General features: G+C 45.3%; 1 protein-coding gene across 1 annotated transcript in view; it reads left to right on the top strand.

The window, feature by feature from the left end:
• Positions 1–3,305: 3,305 nt before the first annotated feature.
• Positions 3,306–20,233, top strand: part of LOC138471448 (S-antigen protein-like) — a 39,458-nt gene continuing 22,530 nt past the window's right edge. The window contains exon 1 of the mRNA XM_069609079.1: positions 3,306–3,357. Coding sequence (XP_069465180.1) covers positions 3,306–3,357 — 52 coding nt within the window. The remainder of the gene's footprint in view (positions 3,358–20,233) is intronic.

The following is a 20,233-nucleotide window of genomic DNA, read 5'->3' as shown; positions in this document are numbered from 1 at the left end:
AAAGCATGCAGCAGGCCAGTTTGTCAGAGGATGCGCCTGAGGGCCTACACTTTCTCTCAGACACCCTGCACTTGCATTTCAGGACGGCGAGGTCAGAGTCATACCAAGGGTTGCACTTGGAGGTAGGCTTCAGCCAAATTCTCATGACGGGGGCAAGGATATCCAGAATGTTGGAGATAATAAGTTGCAGGTTAGAGAGGGCTGTGGCAGTGTGTGAGTCAGCCGCAGGAGTAGGAGGAGCAGAGAAAGCAGAGGTGAAGGCATCCACTGACACACGCTTCATGGGCTGAGTGACCGCGAATGTAGATGACAGTGCTGTGGTGGGCTTTGCCTGAGGGAATAAAGCGTTTCAGGTGAGAGATGAGAGAGCATGCAGACCAGGCATTCAAAGGAGGAGTAGGCCTGTGTAGGAATGACAGAGTCAGGGAGCCACTCGGCAAAGATCAAAGCCACTCCAACTCTGGCTCGTTTGGTTCTGGACTCGGAGAGGATCTTGTAGCCGTTAGGGAGGCGAGTGTCAAAACTCATGACAGAGCTGCCCGTGAACCATGTCTCAGTGACAGCGGTAACAGTCAGGTTCTTCGAGGAGGAGTCAGATGTCAGAGGAGTGTACGACAGCAGAGCGAGAATTGACAGTTGACAGTAGCGACATGGAGCCGGTTGCACCATTTGAAAGACTTCTAGGGAGGGGTACTGGCTTGAGGTGCACCCAGCAGAAGTGGAAGAGGGGCCCAAGAGTTGGCAGAGGCAGACAGGAGAGGTGGTAGAGGAGCCAGTAGGTTGCAGGTAGGAGTAGCGGGAGAAGAAAGGAAGTTGAGAAGACGCAGGAGAAACCTATCAAACAGGAGATTTGGCTGAGGGCTCTGGACTAAGACAGTGCCATTCAAATAGACATTAATGATGATCTTGGATGAGTGAAAGGAGGCCAAGAGGGACTCCCACCGAGTGTCACCTTTAGGAGAGAGACCCAAGACCATATGACAAGTTCATAGGTCTGGTGAAGGAACGACAAAGAGGATGTCGGTGAGATTATGTCTGGCGGAGGCACTGATGCCGGTATCAGCGATAGGGCAGCTGGGTTGCAGACAATGATGTCCCTTTTGAACTTCTTCCTTCCAGACGTAGACAGAGGTATAGGGTAGGAGACAGAGTGGCAGTTAGAGAAAATGGAAGAGACCAAGAGCAGTATAGAGGGTGCAAAGGAGGAAGGTGGGAGGAGAAGGGCGCGAGAAAAGAGAGAGGGATGCAGAGGTCAGCGCCACACAACTCAGGATGCACAGTGGGGGTGCACGGGGGTCACATCCAAGTGGAAGACACAGCAGGAGAAACAAGTTACTCACAACAGTACAAAGGCACCCCTTGCGGGTGTGGTACCTAGAGAGTGGGAGAGAACCTAATGGGACATAGTTAACAATAACACAGCTACCATAATGTAAAACACCCAGCTTTGACGTCCCTGATTTGTCGCAGCAGGTTGACGGCTGCAGGCTTCTTACTTCCCCAGCAGACACTGGCAGACACCAACTGGAGCGGCGTCTGTGGGAGCCGTCCTTTACCTCCTAGGAGGTCCTTCGTCGGAAAGGGGGCTGCTGGGGACAGAGGGGATGCCCTAAGAACAATAGTGAAGTCGGGCCTAGTGCCCAATCAGGGGACGGGGAGGATAGAGGGTGGTGGTATGATGAGTGCCCAGGTTTTGGGGTGTGGGGGGAGGGATGGGTAGATGCCTGTCTAATGGAGCTGCGAGGTGGCAAAATGGAGAGAAAAAATAAAGTTAACCCTTTTTTTTTCAAAGGCAAGATGGAAAACACACCTTTACACTTTTAAGGCAAGATGGAACAACACCAGAGCAGAAACACGGCAAGATGCAATGCAATGAGTTTTTAAGGCACAATGGAAACCTTTACACTTAAAAGGCAAGATGGAAATAGCGCTAGGCTGCAACACGAGCAGAAGCTCGACAGACAAGCCCCTTACCTGTGCTCAGGCCAGCCGACTGGGGAAGCTGCGCCGAGACCACAAGTTACCAGTTTAATGGTATCCACTACAGAGTGTAATTTGCTTTCTGACTTTTAGAACATTCAGACATGTAATTGTTCATTTTACTATAGCTGGTAAGATAGCTATAGCCGGTAAGATAGCTCAGTGGGTTAAGCGCTTGCTGTTGCAATGTGTGCGTGATCTGCAGGTTGCAGGTTCGAATTACGGCAATGCCAACTCAGCTTTTCATCTTTATGAGGTTGATAAATGAGTACCAACACAGGTTGCGGTGATATTGTATGTATATTTGCTTTATATAAAGCGCTTAAGTGCAAGTGCCATATAAAAACACATCATTATCATTTGGCCTTGGATGTTTGCTTGCATTCACAGTAATTTGGTAATAAGGACCCATACATACCGATATAAACGATACATATGGTGATCCATTCTTGTATGAAATGTATATCACATTATAGTGATATTGTCACCATATTTTTCGTATTGTACTTGTTATGTGATGCTACGTCCTGTATTGTCAAAGGATGAAAGGTCTTCTTCCATCACTTCCTGTGATGTCACTGCAGAGGGGGTCAAATGACATCACTTCCTGTGATGTCACCAGAGGTCAATGTTCTTGTGATATCACTTCCGCTACCCCTGGCATTTTGGTGAAATGACGTCCCTGATCACCACTACCATATGTACAGCATAAGAAAATCTGCTACAAATAAGAGGTTTGGGGGGATCTGAGAGGTACTTTTGAAGATATGCCTAATTATGAGTTTGGTGGTACTGTAAAAAAGTGGCATCAATTCCATTACCATCATTCTTTGAGGGCTGTAACGGAATCACCACAATCTTTACTGCACCATTGAATTTCGAGTTTGAAGATAAAGTGGAGGATTCACCTCCCCAAAAAAAAGCTTGAGGTGAGTCCTCCACTTTACCTCCAACAATCTGCAGAATTACCACAACAGAATTACCACTGGCTGTAATTTTGCCACAATTCTCCATGGAGTCCTGTAGACTCCAAAAAATGGGATTTATACCAGTTTGTCTCCACTTGTAATCCTCTGGGAAGCCCACGGGACAAAGTGGTAGTAACGGTAAATGATTTTGGCAGTAATTTGGTTGATTTACCGCAGGTTTACCAACAAGCTTGTAATGAGGCTAAATGTCCGATTTGACTGTTCATCATGTCCTTTTAATCGCACAAGATCAGGGGTTGGTGAGAAAAGGGAGCGGCCAGGGGTCTCATCACCTCGCCTGGTTTCGCATATCCCAGACACCCCTGCTTCCATAGCAGCGTTCTCCCGCTTACAGCGATGACTATCAATGAGAACCTAAAAGTGAAAGCTTTAAAACATGAATTTAAAAGTATGAGTTCAGCTGTGCCCCAATCCTTTGCATGCCATTTATTGGGGGGGATTTATCAAGCTTTTTTAAAGTTTTCTTTTTATGGGTAGCAAGGGAGGGCTCAGGAGTTGCAACTGCGACCCCTGGCGACCCCCAAATGACGTCCCTGTCAGGTGCATGGTATAAATCAACATAGCATAGCATAACAAAACACAAAACATGCAATTACACTTCTTCACACTGTTATATGCTAATGTATGTTTGCAAAGCGAGACAACAGACATCACAAATTCACATTGATTGCGGTTCCACAGAATATTGTCACACACTCATTAGTCACTACGAGACTCCTGAATTCTAATTCTCTAATGGCCGTCATAAGGAAGGTGCGGTCTTACTGTGCAAATCCCTGACAGATGTAGCAGAGCACAGGATGCAAGTCGCTGCACAGGGGCACAGATGTGTGCCACCCCTGACAAAGTGCCATTTTTGAATATTTGCTCCCTACCCAGGTGCCAGATTTTATGCTTTTTGTTGTGAATAACTGAGTCCCCATGCACCCTCTGCTGGTGGCACTGTAGGCAGTGCCCTGGGATCGTTTTGGCCGAACAAGTCAAAAAAGAAATGGCGAATGCGCGTTTTCCATGCATTCAGCATCGGAAAAAATAACGAAGTCCCATAATGTCGAACAAGGGGAGTGGCGGTTGCAGGGGTATCCCTTGCTTCCATAACAAGGAAAGCGGGGAAAACGAAAGTAAAAAGACGACCCGGCAATGCAAAGATTTACACTTTGCGCTTTTCCGCCCGTTCATTTCGGCTACGAACATTTCCCATACAATCCACTGGGATTGCCTTGTTGCAGCACCGACCCTGGCGGGGAATCTCTTCTTCCGTCCCCACACCATTCGCCTTGCCTGTGGGCCAGGAGGAAAGTTCTCCCGATGCTTTTAGAGATCCCTGGTCCTTCCCACCGCCGCAGGTGAAGGCGATGGCTCTCTAATGAGCTGTAAGCAAAATTCCTCTGTCTTCCCCATGGCTCGTAGCAATGGCACTATTACTCCAGGCACAGAAGGAGGGCCGTGGCGCAGGGTTTCTGGGCATGGACTCAGGCCAGGGGGTGAGACCTGCATTCCGATTGGGAGAAGAAAGTTCTGTTCTTAGGCCACAAATAAGGCTAGTACAGGGGTCTAGATCATTTTGCTCTCCAGATGTATTGGACTGCATTTCCCATCAGCCCTTGTCAGGACAGTCAATGGTGAGGTATCATGGAAGTCGTAGTTCAAAACATTTGGAGAGACGCAGGTTGCAGATCCGTTGGCTAGAAGTAACATAGCCATCCAAGCCCCTATCGTCTCCTGATCCCGATGGTAATGGCACCATTAATTCGGGCCCCATGGAAGGCAGCGGTCCCACACCATCACTGCTTTTATTAGGATCGTACTCTTTCTTGATGCAGGAGCAGCATGGTGGAGCCATTGTAGGGGGGATGATTTAGGGGTATGAGCTTCATCTCAAGCCCTCCCACTCAGTCATCGATCAGCAACTAACCTCAGCTCTTTATACTGAAATAATGCTTTTTTTTTTAACTCTGTCCTATACTGGCTACCGATTGGTCATCGGTCCACCTTCAAGGCTATGTGCCTTACCCACCGCGCTCTGCACAGCACTGGCCCAGAATATCCAGAACACAAGCTCACCCCCTACAGGCCTAACAGAAACCTGAGAATCAGGCACAGGTCTCCTCCTTGTCATCTCAAGTCGACCAGAATAGGAGGAGCCTCCTTCTCTGTCCAACCTACCCCATATGGAACTATATCCCTCTGTAAGTGATTTGAACCCCGCACTTCACCTAAGTCAATGCCTAGCGTGTGATGCACAGCTGAAACCCTTAATTAATTATTTGTGTCTATAAGTTCTTTTATTTATGAACGATGTACCACTTATATCATGCCCCTCTCTTTTAACCCCCCCTACCCCCCCCCGGTCACACTGAACCAGGAGTTAGGCTGGTTTGCAAAGTTAAAAATATTTATTTGATAGATTTCACAATATATATATATCACACTATTTTAATGAGTATACAATGATCACCAATGGGGTGATTTCACACTAACAATCTCTTTAATCACAAGGAGCAATGGTGGGAAAAACAATGCAGCGTACAAATAATACTTTTGTGTGTTCAATCAAATGGCAATGTGACTACTACTTCCACCTGCACACTCTTCTATCCCCCCAAAATGCAATATGAAGAAATAGAAGGAGAGAAAACAGGGTTCAGGAATGCAGAACTCAAGCAAATATATCAATCCCAACTTTCCCCAGCAAACACCAGAGAAAAACAGAATTGATTGGCAAACTTGTCAAAAATGGTTTTACAGTTGGCTTTGAATGAAATGGGGAAAACACTGAAATGGGTTTAATTCCCTGAAATTGTTCAAATTCTCATGGGAGCCACTTGGTATGGTATCAGACAAACACTAGCAATGATTTGAGAGTAATAAGCAAGTTGAAAACTTAATTTTTAGGTCAGGTGCAATGAAAAGCTATTTCACACGTTATAGATTTGAGCCGAACGAAAAATTAGCGGCAAACTTTTCCACGCAACACTTAAATTTCGTTTCTAGCATAAACTATGAAGAAGTTATGAATGTTTTCATGGAGGTCGTTTTTTTCAGAAAGAGGCAAAATTGTAAAACAAGGACACACTTTTAAAAGTACAAACAAGGTTTCTTTACACTAGGGATGGACTTATGAAGATGCAAACTACACGACAGCACAGCCACCAGATTAGGACGTCACCGATCAGGTTTTTGCCCGCCCAGATGTTTGCCTTTCTTCAGATGCAATATATCAGCGCAAAGATGATTTTAACAATATTATTACAGAAGGACTATAGGATAAGAGAGAGAGTTCAGGCAAGACAAAAAGGATTTCTAGCAATACAGTTCTGGATATGAGATAGATTTGATTTAGATAGGGATGACTATAGACAGTACATAGGCTAATGACAACCCTATACTATGGATACTCACTACCAATGTTTTGAATGGACCCGTCAGGGATTCTGGTCAAAGATTTCTGGGACAGACTGCTGGGCACACCAGACTGGACGGGTCAGTGATCAGCAAGGCCCTCTGGTCTACACTGCTCAGCAGGACTGGACTGGATCTGCAATGGCTCTCTGGTCTGCACAGCATGGCCCGGCACACAAGTGGGATTTAATCTGCCTTTCTGGTTATGAAGATGATTCTTTGGCAGGCAGGCAGTTACAACACAGCCTGGCTGCTTCTTTTTGGTTTCCCCTTCAAGTTGAGGGATGGGTTCTGGAAGTTAGGCCCAGCTGAAAGTGGTTCAGCTATGCTCTGGAAATGAGCCTTTCTGCTTGCAAAGTTTTTGGAGTCTGGAACAAGGAGTATGGATGGATCGCCAAATTTGAGATGGTGGGTTGATCGGTCTGTCTTCTAGGTCCTAAGCTGTCTCTATTTATGTGTTTCCTAAAGGGGTGGGTATGCTGAATTATCCTGGCGCACCACCTAGGTATTCTATTGGATAGGGTCTTTCCTCTCCCTTGATTGGAGAAGAAAACAGAGTGTCATCATGATGAGGTGGTTTATGAGGCAGGGAAAAACTTCCCCTTTGTTTTTGCACATGAAATATACTTTTCATATAATACATATTTACAATTTTACAAACTTGATAGCAACAGCATATCTAGATCACATATTTTGTGGAGCAAGTTTTCATCCAAGCCCCGTCTCTGTAGGATCTTGGGTCTGGATTTGACAGATTTTCTCACTTTTTGTCCAGGATACAATATCTATTTTGTCCAAACTTGGTACACATGTGCACATTGCATATGGGCATAAGTGTGTGAAGTTTCATATTTCTGACATCAGTGCATTTGCTATAAAAACACAATTTCTACAGTTATGTCCCAGAACATAGCACAGAGGTCTGGCACCTCTTAAAATGTGCACCCAAAATTTAGATTCAGAAGTCCGGGTTTTATATATTTTTAACAATTGTCCACAGTAAATTATCAGTCTTATGAGAAATCTGTTTTTTGGTCCTTTGTGAATCCACAAAATTATCTATCCCCGCCTCCAAAGGTTTCTTGTTGCTCAAGTGCAATCCCCGCCTTCTTCCTCTGGCAGAGAGCAATGTTGACACTTTAATCTGCATATCCTTTCAACCCAGGAAGGTCCTTTGTCTCTCCCAGGAGCAGCAGCCCGAGTCTCCTCACCTCTTCATCAACACATGAATGTGATTTCCTGGCCTTTTGTAAGAAGCAGAAGGGAAGTGTCTTTCCCAGTGGGGGGAAGCTTCTTTGTAGTTTTGGCTGAATCAGGCTTACTTTAAAAGTACATTTGTTACATTTTTCTTTGTTGAAATAAACTTGCAATTTTAAAACACACATCTAGAACACTGATTCTAGGCTCTAAACCATGAAGTTTAAATGGTGACAACGTAGTTTGCTCTTGATAACAAGTCACTTAGATTTGAGACATTAGATCTTAATGGTACAACTTTTATAGTTTAAAACAGGCTTTTGAAACAGTCACAGTCATCCGCTGGTACTGCGCCCAGATTTTAACAGCTTTCCCAGGCAAGCAAACTGGCTGTGGATGTTTTTGTGACCAATTCAACTTTCCTGGATATTGCAAATGCACAATAATTCTTTGTATTCCATAGCATGGGACACCCTGCAAGAAGATTGGATGTTTGCGGGTGTTTCGGACCAGCATTCTGTATTTTTTAGCAACCAAGAAAAGATCTAAAAATAGATTTCGGATTTCTTTCAGCAAGCACTGCTTTTCATCTGTGCTCCATTTTTACATGTTGGACAGCCCAACGACAGGTTCCAGCAGTGTGGTCTCCTGTTCCACCACTGACAGCAGGTAAAGTAGATTTGGAAGCCATCTTTTCCGGTTTCAATGCACAATTTTCATAGGTTTTGTCGCGCCCAGAGATTTTGCGGCCATTTTGTTGATTCTGGTGCCACCAGCACACAGGGATGTCGCAGGGCAGAGCCTAGTGGGTTAAAACATCCCACATCTCCCTTTTAGCATTTGCCGCATTGAGGATCACCTCGGCTTCCGGAAGGGACTCAGAACCTGGCTCTTCCATTCTGCTTCTTGACTGACCTAGTCCTCCTCATGGGTAAACTACTACCCCCACACCCAGACAGGCAGATGTGAGCTTCGATCATTCACGTGAGGAGATAATTAAACAGTACTGAGCATGCACAGAAATAGTCCAGTATCCACTACTCGAACTGACATCGCACATCACCTCTGCCACTAGAACGCAACTAGGTCGCACGAAACCAATTTGGTATAGCTGGTGCACATAGCCTCCTTGACTCGCATACTCTCCAGACAGCCCATCAGAGCTCCCATCCACTAGCCAGATCTCCATGAGTCGCAAGCAGGGACTTAGCTGCCCCTAACTGCCATTGTGCTGGATACTCTCCTGACAGTCTATCACAGCACCCATCCACTAGCCAGATCTCCATGGGTCACTAGCAGGTACTTAGCCGCCCCTACCTGCCATCATGCTGGATACTCTCCTGACAGTCTATCACTGCACCCATCCACTAGCCAGATCTCCATGGGTTGCAAGCAGAGACTTAGTCAGCCCTACCTGCCTTCATGCTGGATACTCTCCTGACAGCCCATCAGAGCACCCATCCATTAGCCAGACCTCCATGGGTCACTAGAGGGACTTAGCCGCCCCTACCTGCCATCATGCTGGTTAATCTCCTGGCAGCCCATCACAGCACCCATCCACTGGCCAGATCTCCATGGGTCGCCAGCAGGGACTTAGCCAGCCCTCCCTGCCTTCATGCTGGATACTCTCTTGACAGTCTATCACAGCACCCATTCACTAGCCAGATCTCCATGGGTGGCTAGCAGGGACTTAGCCGCCCCTACCTGCCATCGTGCTGGATACTCTCCTGACAGCCCATCAGAGCACCCATCCACTAGCCAGATCTCCACGGGTCGCTAGTGGGACTTAGCCGCCCCTACCTGCCATTGTGCTGGATACTCTCCTGACAGTCTATAACAGCACCCATCCACTAGCCAGATCTCTATGGGTCGCAAGCAGAGACTTAGCCAGCCCTACCTGCCGGATACCCTCCTGACAGTCTATAACAGCACCCATCCACTAGCCAGATCTCCATGGGTCGCTAGCAGGGAGTTAGCCAGCCCTACCTGCCTTCATGTTGGATACTATCCTGACAGCCCATCAGAGCACCCATCCATTAGCCAGACCTCCATGAGTCGCTAGCGGGACTTAGCCGCCGCTACCTGCCATCATGCTGGATACTCTCCTGGCAGCCCATCACAGCACCCATCCACTAGCCAGATCTCCATGGGTCGCTAGTAGGGACTTAGCCAGCCCTACCTGCCTTCATGCGGGATACTCTCCTAAAAGTCTATCACAGCACCCATCCACTAGCCAGATCTCCACGGGTCGCTAGCAGGGACTTAGCCGCCCCTACTTGCCATCGTGCTGGATACTCTCCTGACAGCCCATCAGAGCACCCATCCACTAGCCAGGTCTCCACGGGTCGCTAACAGGGACTTAGCCGCCCCTACCTGCCATCGTGCTGGATACTCTCCTGACAGCCCATCAGAGCACCCATCCACTAGCCAGATCTCCAGGGGTCGCTAGCGGGATTTAGCTGCACCTACATACCTTTTCTCTGGCTAAAATGCACACATGCATTCTACAATCCTCTTATCAATTCTCATACCTCAGACTTCTGTCCTCCAAGGGCATGGAGCAACAGTGCTTTGCGGTCATACCAATCGCACTAGGCGCTCTAAAATGACATATAACATAATATAACATATAAAAGAGGTCTTGTCTGCTATAGGATATTCCGTGCCAGTCAGTTAGAGTGCATGGTGATGCAGATGTTGCAAGGGTGTCAGTAGACCGCAGAGTCGAGGTTCTGTGTCTCCTCATATCAGCCATACAGGTAGCAACTGCTTCTTCCATATGCAATTTATCAGGAGCGAAGAAGCTTGGCTTTCTCTCCTTCGCTGACAGGGTCACAGTCATCAGTGCTGTCTTATCTTCTAGGCAGGACTATTGCAAGAGACTTCATCTGTGCCTTCCTCTAGCCACCGTCGCAAAAGTGCGATGCGGTGCAAAATGGAGCCACCCGCCCCTTCCTGAGACTCTGCAAATTAATTTCCCGTTTTCCATTGCTTCCCCGCTATGAAAGGAACTGCTTCCCAGTCTCTCTGCATCATTCGCCGATCCTTCCACAGCGTGGCTGCCTTTTCTGAAATGGAAGAGCAAGAAATGCGTTTGAATTTCTTCTGCCTCATGTTTAATCTAATCCCACGAGCGGGGCTAGTGAATTTTTTTAATTGTGAGGTATACGGATTTTTTCCAAACTGGTGCTATAGAAGTGTTGTCGCTGTTAAACACATTCTCCCATAACATTATTTGCCGGTATTCACAAAGAAATGCGATTGTTGCTACGTAAAACGCACTGTTAATGTCAGCCTTCACTCACATTGCTCCCAGAACTGCCCCGTGTCATCTCACTGGCTCACGTTGCACCCAGAACTGCCCCGTGTCATGTCACTGCCTCACGTTGCTCCCAGAACTGCCCTGTGTCATGTCACTGCCTCACGTTGCTCCCAGAACTGCCCCGTGTCATGTCACTGCCTCACGTTGCTCCCAGAACTGCCCCGTCTCATGTCACTGCCTCACGTTGCTCCCAGAAATACCCCATGTCATATCACTGCCTTGGAACATTGCTCTCAGAACTGCCCCGTGTCATGTCACTGCCTCACGTTGCTCCCAGAACTGCCCTGTGTCATGTCACTGCCTCACGTTGCTCCCAGAACTGCCGTGTCATGTCACTGCCTCACGTTGCTCCCAGAACTGCCCCGTGTCATGTCACTGCCTCACGTTGCTCCCAGAACTGCCCCGTGTCATGTCACTGCCTCACGTTGCACCCAGAACTGCCCCGTGTCATGTCACTGCCTCACGTTGCTCCCAGAACTGCCCCGTGCCATGTCACTGCCTCACGTTGCTTCCAGAACTGCCCCGTGTCATGTCACTGCCTCACGTTGCTCCCAGAACTGCCCCGTGTCATGTCACTGCCTCACGTTGCTCCCAGAAATACCCCATGTCATGTCACTGCCTTGGAACATTGCTCTCAGAACTGCCCCGTGTCATGTCACTGCCTCACGTTGCTCCCAGAACTGCCCTGTGTCATGTCACTGCCTCACGTTGCTCCCAGAACTGCCGTGCCATGTCACTGCCTCACGTTTCTCCCAGAACTGCCCCGTGTCATGTCACTGCCTCACGTTGCTCCCAGAACTTCCCCGTGTCATGTCACAGCCTCACGTTGCTCCCAGAACTGCCCAGTGTCATGTCACTGCCTTAGAACATTGCTCCCAGAACTGCCCTGTGTCATGTCACATCATGTGTTTTTTTCTCTTTTTTTCCTTTGTTTTCTTTCCCAGACACCTTGCTTTTGGTGTAACTTTTCTTCTAACATACTCAAATGTATATGTGAACATTTTTAAACTGAATCTATATTCGGGGACATTCAGAAAAACACAGATGAATGACCAAGAACGTATGAAGTTCACGGGAATGCTATGTCCTGATGAAGATGGATACCACCTGCATTGTTTTTGCTAGATGTGTTTTTTCCATTGAAACTACTATTCTGTAATGGTGCCATGTTTGCTTTATTATTTGTTTTCCTCTTTTTTTTCATGACATCATAGTAGTCGACGCCCAGCATCCCTTAGTTAGATTTTAGTGTGTGTGCTTTACTGTCTTTCTTTGAATTAATATAATTTTCTTTTCTAGGTATTTGTCTGCCTCTAAAAATTGATTATCGAAACTATTACTACTAATAGCAAGAAACATCTTTTTGTATTATAATTCTTGTTCAGGTTATGTCACTGATATATAATCTGTTGGCTAGACAGTTGGTCTGGTCAGGACGTCTGGGGGTTCCCCCTATCTGAGTGATGCCCTTTACTCACTTAGGGTACCCTATACGGCATGCCCAGACTCATTTCTAGGACTTATGTGATTTAACTTGTTGCGATTTTCTGTAGCAGCCAATATTTAATACTAGCACTTTGACACAGTAAGCACTTTTTTTTTATAGCTGTATGATATATATTTGTTGTACATTGTTCAAGAATTTCAGATGATTTAATACTCTCTTTTAAAAAAGATTTAAAATGAAATCAATAAATATGGTATTTTTTAACTATTTCTTGTTGTATGCATGGTGATCTGGGCTGCAGCTAGGGGGGCCTTTTCCCTCTCCTCTAGGTTGAATGATGTCCGTTGAGTGAACCCTTTTCTTCTTTTCCGCTGGCTTGACCCCGGTTTACTCCTGTGTCATGTCACTGCCTCAGAACATTGCTCCCAGAACTGCTGTGTCATGTCACTGCCTCACGTTGCTCCCAGAACTGCCCCGTGTCATGTCACTGCCTCACGTTGCTCCCAGAACTTCCCTGTGTCACTGCCTCAGGACATTGCTCTCAGTACTGCCCTGTGTCACGTCGCTGCCTCAGAACATTGCTCCCTCTGCAGGGGAACTCAAGTCACTGCTTGCATTGCCCTGGGCAACTTCCACTTTATTGTTTTTGAGTCTGTGCTAGCTTAGCCTTTTCTTCATGGCTTCTCCATCATAGAATAGGCCTGTTGCCCATTATGGATGGCCCACGTCTGAATTACACCTGCCAGCAAGGAAAGCTCTGGTGGCTGGGCCTTCTCTGTTCGAGCCGCCATTTGTGGAATTCTCTTCCACATTTTGCTAGCAATTTGGCTGACCTGTAACAGGGCATCAAGGTTTGGATCACCCACGCTAATACTATTTTTCACCCATCTTATCGTAGCGCCACAAGAGCACATCTTTGAGGCACTCTTCCCTTCACAAGCATTCAACCTCAATAAACAAATTCATACATAGGTGCTTTGACTCTTCATTCTGATTTCAATGAAATAAGCACCAATTCTTGCACAAGGTGCTTCAAAACGTGGTTTCTGGGTGCTATATATCCACACACAAAACCTATAGGTAAGCATCTTTAAGATACTGCCATACACAACCAGTTTTTTTGACTTTCATTGATTTGTGGGGTGATGGTTTGCTCAGTGCAATGGCATAGGATTTAGAAGGCCTCCCCTCTCTCTCCCCTCCTTATGACCATAAATCATAGATTTGATATACATTTAATTCTTATGCAGATGATCTACAACTCTTCCTCAAGGTCTCCGTCCCCCTGCAGAATTTCTCCCATCCCCACTGTGGCCTCTCTGAAGTTGAACATTGGTTGAGTAATAACAAACTTCCACTCAACCGATCCAAGGCCATGCTACTAGGTCCTTTATACCCCCTAAAAGACCCTATGCCATACCCTATTATGTTTGATCTTCCTACCAGGTTTGCTTCGACGGCCAAGAATCTAGGAGTCATCTGGGATCCTGAAATGAAATTAACCAATCAAGTAAATGACTTTGTCAGATCCTCCTTCTTATGTGAGGCAGAGTTTTCCTTTTGTTGCGCATGCTGCCCATACTATGGAGGTGGGCTCTTCAGCAAATGTCCTGCTTTATTACACCAATGCCCTGTATGACGGACTGCTCAGCTATTTGAATAGCCGCTTACAAAACCCCCAAAATGCATTTGTTAGTCTTATCTGTAAAGTTCCCAAGACCTTTCCGGTTTCTTCTGCTAGACGCTCTTAGCATTGGCTGCTTATTTCCCTAATTATATCTTCAAAATGTTGAGCCTGGTTTTTAAATGCGTCCATGGATTGGCATCCAAGTATCTATGCAAAAACATTAAAGCATATCTTACAGTGTGTTCTGCACATTCCTCCTTCACGTCGCGTAACCAGAGAGATAGGTGCTTTTCGGTTTTGGGCCCTCGCCTTTGAATCATCCTCCCGTTACAGGTTCACTCTCTGAATTCTTTGATCACCATCAGCAAAAAGCTGAAAACCCAACTTTCCATAAATGTCCATTCATCCTAACTTTTACTAATTTATCAAAATCAAAAAATGTATTTCAATGAAAAATGTCTTCAAAAATATTTTTCACATCCATGCCTGTTATATACAAATTCTTTAACTTGGACAAATGTTTTATCTACAAATACATGAATGAAAAGAGTTGATAGTACCTTGCTGTTTGTCGCTAAGCCAATACATAGGCATCTTATAAATTGCATTACCAATATGTTTAAAATGGAATTAATTAATTAATAGTACTTTGTTGTTTATTGCTAAGCCAATAATTATGGTGAGCCAAGGAAAGAAGTTGTTCCCTTTGGAGAGTTAATTAAAACAAGGTTGTAAGATATTTATGTAGGGAATTCTTGGGTGTACAAATATTTTCGAGAAAATGTATCATTGAAATTAATTTTCTGATGTTGATAAAATATTAAATAATAACATCAATTAACATGTATGTTTTTTTTTAAGTAGAACACTTTATTGGCCTCTACAAAGGTTTTGCCCATTGAATTAATCATCATTAACCGGTATGATGTTCTTAGGGAGAAAGTAGTAGCACTTCACACTTATAATGATACATTAGTAAGAGAGATAGCTCTGAATTAGATGTAACCTGTGTGCTATTTGGGACACCTTTTCCTATCATTGTTTTTCTGATGTACTTTTTATATCAGTGTGCTCTGGCACTTCGAAGTGTCCTCTATGCGCTAGATGGAATTATCAGTAAATATATTAGAACAAATAACCGGACAGACCTAAGGAAGATGGCAAAATACTTCTTTAATCTCAGGGACAAGTAACAGCTATCAAAATAGATGCTTGCATATTCTCACCTTATCTTCTTTGCACAGATTTTATATGCTTTTTTATACGTCATTTATGAAGTCATCCTACGTGGCATTTGCAAAACCTTTTAACGGGAGGGAATTGGATTAGGGGAACATGACTACTTATAGAATCATATAAATGTTAATATCTCATTGGCTGCCCCCTGTCTGTAGGACACGCCCTGAACTACCTCTACATACGCCATATATTGATTATAGCAGAGAATATGGCAGCAGGTTGGTAAATGCAACTTTGTATGTACAAGTTTGTGGCAGGCTTTATGATTGGTTAGCATCCCCATCCAACCTTGGACTTTCGTCTTGTTTAGCAGCACATGAGTGAAAATGAAACCTAGATGCTCGAGATGCGTGAATTCATTCCTTGTTTTCCTAATTAGTCCATCTTATGTCATCAACCTGATCCTTAGTTTGTTTGTTAGTTGACCTTGTAGTCTGCTCACTGTCCTGGAATATTCAGGGGATTATGACCACTATCTCCATTTGGGCTTTTAATGAATAGTTGTTTTTGACTTTTGAGTCACGTGTTAGGAGACCACGATGATGTCCATTTCAGCCTCTCATTTATGACTATTTGTATTAAACAGGGTGCCATTATCCTTTCTGGCCTTTACAAACTTGCTCACTCCACTTCACATAGTCTTTTGCCTTTGTGGTTGTTCAGCAGTTGGCACTTGCAGATGTTCTTGTCTCTCCTAATCTTAGCAGAAATATGTCTTATGCACATGGTCTGTTCAATCGGCACCCTTTGTTCCTCGCAGTCATCTCTCGAAATAGCCTCCTTGATCCCAGGCCAAGGTACTCTCTTATTCTACACATGAAAACAGCTTCTTCACCAGTTCTTCAATTTGCATTCCTAGGCTCGTCTTTTGAGGTAGTAGGGTTGATTCTTAACACAGGCTGTCGTCCATTTTCTTCCAATGGCTGTCCTAAACATTGTGTATATACCTCATTTTAGGAACCTTTGATGTACCTTTCTACCTTGCATTACAGCGTATTTACAGTTATTGGTCAGCCCATGACTTAATCTTCTTATATTTACAATTACTTCGTCTTTAGGTAGATGCTTCTCTTAGTGTTTTAGTTACATTGTCAGTTCCAAGTATTTTCATATCGTTTCGGCATAGGTTCGTACATCTTCTTTATGACATCATTCTGTCTTCATCAGACTTTACTTAGAGTTCGTCCACATTACCCATAGCTCCATTCTGTCTTCTTGATATTGGACATGCTTCCTGGTAGCATCCTTCTTCTACCTCTATGTGAGGGTATATTCTGAATGGCTGCCTGAGTGCATGTCGTCTTTCATACACTCGACGCGGTATCGGAATGTTGCATGGATTCATGCATGTGTTCCCAATTGAGCTCTTCGTCTGCTACTCCAATAGGACGGTGCTAAGGGGCAGGGGACCAGAGGAGAGGCAGCACACCCTACAATTATGTTGCTCTTTTTTCCATCTGCGCCCAAATGCAGGCAATGTGTGCTTGGAACCCTCTTGGTAATCCATCATATAACATAATATAACATAACATGACACAACATAACATAAGATTATAGCTAGTTAAATACTACTGTTAGTGACAATGACATGGGGGCTTCGGGAACCAGCAGAGGTTCTAGAAGGCAGTGACTTCTTTACTTGAAACATTTATCTCACATAGGCAGAACTGTGCCCCATTAGAGCCATTCACTCCAGACCCAGGCTGCTCCCATTGGTACAATAGTGTGGACCAGGCGGCACTGCCACTGTCCATTGATAAAAGCCTGTTAAAGTTCCTCAGTCCATTCTGAAAGAGAATATGGATGTTACCCCCTCGGAGGGGGGGCAGACATGGCCGGTAATGGCCTGCCAGCCCGAACTATGGTAGGCCTGAGTGAAGCGAGGACCTCGGCTAGGATTGTGGACCATTACCAGTCATGTCTGCACCCCTGCCGTGGGGGTGAAATACATTTGCACCCCAGGATTTAACGGGGTCTAAATGTTTTTTTTTTTTTTTTGCCGATGAGCTCTGTACGAGCCTATCTCCTGAGGAAAAGAAAAGAAAAAAGTTTTAAAAATTCCGCCGCTATGTGAGAGGGGATCTAGTCCATTTTCTATTTTATGCCGTGGGTGGTGATTACAGAAACGCACCCGGAAAAGACAGCTTTTGATTGGATAATCTGTCTTTCCCGGGTGCGAATAAGGTACTGACCTGAACATCAGTAAGAAAAAAAAAACACTCATCTGTATCGTGTGATGTAAGGCAGCTAGTGCTGGTCAAAATGAGTTGCTCGCTGCTGAGGTCTGTGCGTGATCTGCCGTTTGCAGGTTCATATGCTGGCAAAGCCAACTCAGGGTGTCATCCTTCTGAGGTTAATAAATGAGGGCCAACTTCAGTTGCGTGATAATAATTGTATGTAAAATGTTCTATGCACAGCGCTGTGTCAGAAACGCTACATCAGTAAATTACAAGGGTTGCTTTTACAACACACAGATCATGGGAGCAGAGGAGTGTCTTCTGAGTATGTTTTTGAAGAACATGGTGCATTGTGGGTAATAGCGGCTCCTCCTGTATTGACTGGCGATGCACCCAGGGGTCTTGCTATTGTGGATGCGGCTGCCACTGCAGGCACTTAGTGGCAGCGTCTCCAGACATCCTGCACTGCACCTCAGCTGAATTGGGTGATGCAAGAGCCAGGTCCTGTGTGAAATGCATCTTTAGCGTGTGCTTATAATATTGTTTCAACAAACCTGCATCTGTGGAGTTGTGGAGTTGAGAAACCAGGATCTCCCTGATTTGTTTTTGGGTACTCACTTCTCTTCCCTGCTTGCTTTCTTCGTTCTTTCCAAGCGCCACGATACCTCCGGGTGATAGCATGCCATAGAAGAAACCATAACATAACTTCACACCTGAATTCTTTACATTTTTGGTTTGTCAGTAATAATAAAATAAATGGGTGCTGATGCTGTCTTGTTGCTGCATGTCTGTATTTGGAACACAGAGATTTGGGATCTAATCTCAGTTTCTTCATGAATAACTTTTAACCCGCCCACACCCCGCACCCTGTGTCTCAAATTGCAAATATTGGCAAACCAATGTAAACATGTCGAAGTCTATGCCATAGTTGCCAACATGACCCGTTGCAATCTTTAGGTGCTTATCCAGTCCAGGTTTTTCTTTGAATTCTCGGACTTGAAGTCAGAGTTTAATAATGAGAAAAAGTGGAACTACACGTCCCAGAATGCAAAGAAACAAAAATAGGACTGGATTATGTGGCAGAGGCGTGGTACCAGAAGTATGACACTGACACAATAGGTACAATTTGTAAAACCTTTATTGAAGTTTCCTGGGTTGGAAAACTCCTACTTTGTCCTATGACTAAGATGGGAGTATCCTCGACCATCAAACGATAAACAAAAGAGGCCTAATGGAGTCCGTCAAATCAAAATGGCCTATACTAGCAAAACCTAATGCCTGCCCTATCTCTTGTACATAAAGTGTATAAAGGAGAAATGTATGTAAAGGAAAAATCAGTGTCCAAAAGAATAAATAGCTGAACCAGCTCTCCTCCCCATGTTAGACCACACAGAGTAAGGTGGTCCCTGTAGGCAGAATGACACACTCTAGCTCGGGTCTCAACACAATAAACTGTACCAAAACGTGGATTGAGGCCTGCCTGGCCTTCCACGTTTAAGTCTCTCTCTTCAGACCTCCAAATAATGTTTCAGCAAAAAGGTTAATGTCAGTCCTCCTCTGTCGTGCACAGACCTCTTCAAAAAACAGTTCAACAAAACTTGCAAGGGGGTTCCCTTCCCCAAGCTTATTATAGTTCGAGTCTCCGTCAGCAGGGCTCAGACCGCTTTCGGATGTCGAAGACTTTTAAATGTGTGTGGCTTTCTTTACAGACCTCCACAGGAGTACTTCGATTAATAGTTTCTCTAGGAGTTAATTTTGCTTACTTCGCTTTTGTAATGCATTCACTTTATCGTTACAAACAATGCACCTTTCACTGAGACGTTCGAGTGGCTACTTCCTTTTGCTGGGTCACTCCATTACTCAGTATCACTGATTCCGCAGCTGTCCTTACTTCAAAGTTCATTCACAGGTCTGCCTTTCTTTGCATCTCATCCACACATGTGCAGCCTTCACTTGCGATATCATGTTGCCACTTCAAACTCTGTTTAACACACACCGGTCTCTCAGGTCGCTGGCCAACTCACTGCCTGTGTGCGTTTCTTTCTTGGTTTTTTCGATTTCCAATTCACGAGTCAAGGTTAGTACCGCAGGCTTGGCTATGCCTCCCCAACTCTGCTGTTCTCCCGAAGGGTCACAGGCATCCTTGAAACACATTGCAGACTTCTGATGTGGGATCTGGATTTCTCCACATGTCTTTCGTGGCCTGTCGGAGGAAACAACCTCGAGTAAGGAACTCATGGTTTTTTTTTCGACCTGCTGCTTTCGTCTCTGAGTCCGTCGCTCTGCTCCGATAGGTTTGCCTCTGCCCCATAGGTTCTGCTCGTACTTGTGTTCCACCTTGCTTGTTAGTCTTGTTACTCTCAGTCACCCTCTTCCTCAGCCCAATGTTTGTGTAAAAGGGGGGGGAGTTGCGACTTCAGAGAATCCTAAAAATAGGACGGGTTAGATGAACAGAAAAGGGGGGGAATACTGCATCTCACCATCAGCTTCCTAACCCCCCCCTCTCCGAAGACCCCTCACTCAGGTGATCCTTCTGCACTGGTCCACCCCCAATGTCTGGATCCAAAGGCGAGGGCTGTGTCCTGGCACCTGAGAGATTTCTGGGGACTAACGGGTGAGACACCCTCTAGTTTCTCACAATAAGCACCTACAGATTGGAATGGGTCATGTAGTCAAGTATGCTATGCAACATGCCACTCTGATTAAATGGTCACACTTCTCTCTATATCACTCCACATCACATCCTGGTTTCTGTGACTTGTTCTCAACCAGACTCCACGTCCCCCACGGTCCAACTTACAGTTTCTGGTTAGCAAGATGCTTCCTCTATAGTAACTGTTCCTTGCAAAGTGC

The sequence above is a fragment of the Ambystoma mexicanum genome, chromosome 8 (assembly GCF_040938575.1).
Source record: "Ambystoma mexicanum isolate Mex_15411 chromosome 8, UKY_AmexF1_1, whole genome shotgun sequence".
Lineage (NCBI taxonomy): Eukaryota > Metazoa > Chordata > Amphibia > Caudata > Ambystomatidae > Ambystoma > Ambystoma mexicanum.
Note: the sequence above shows the minus strand (reverse complement) of the source record. Positions and strands in the feature narration are given on the sequence as shown.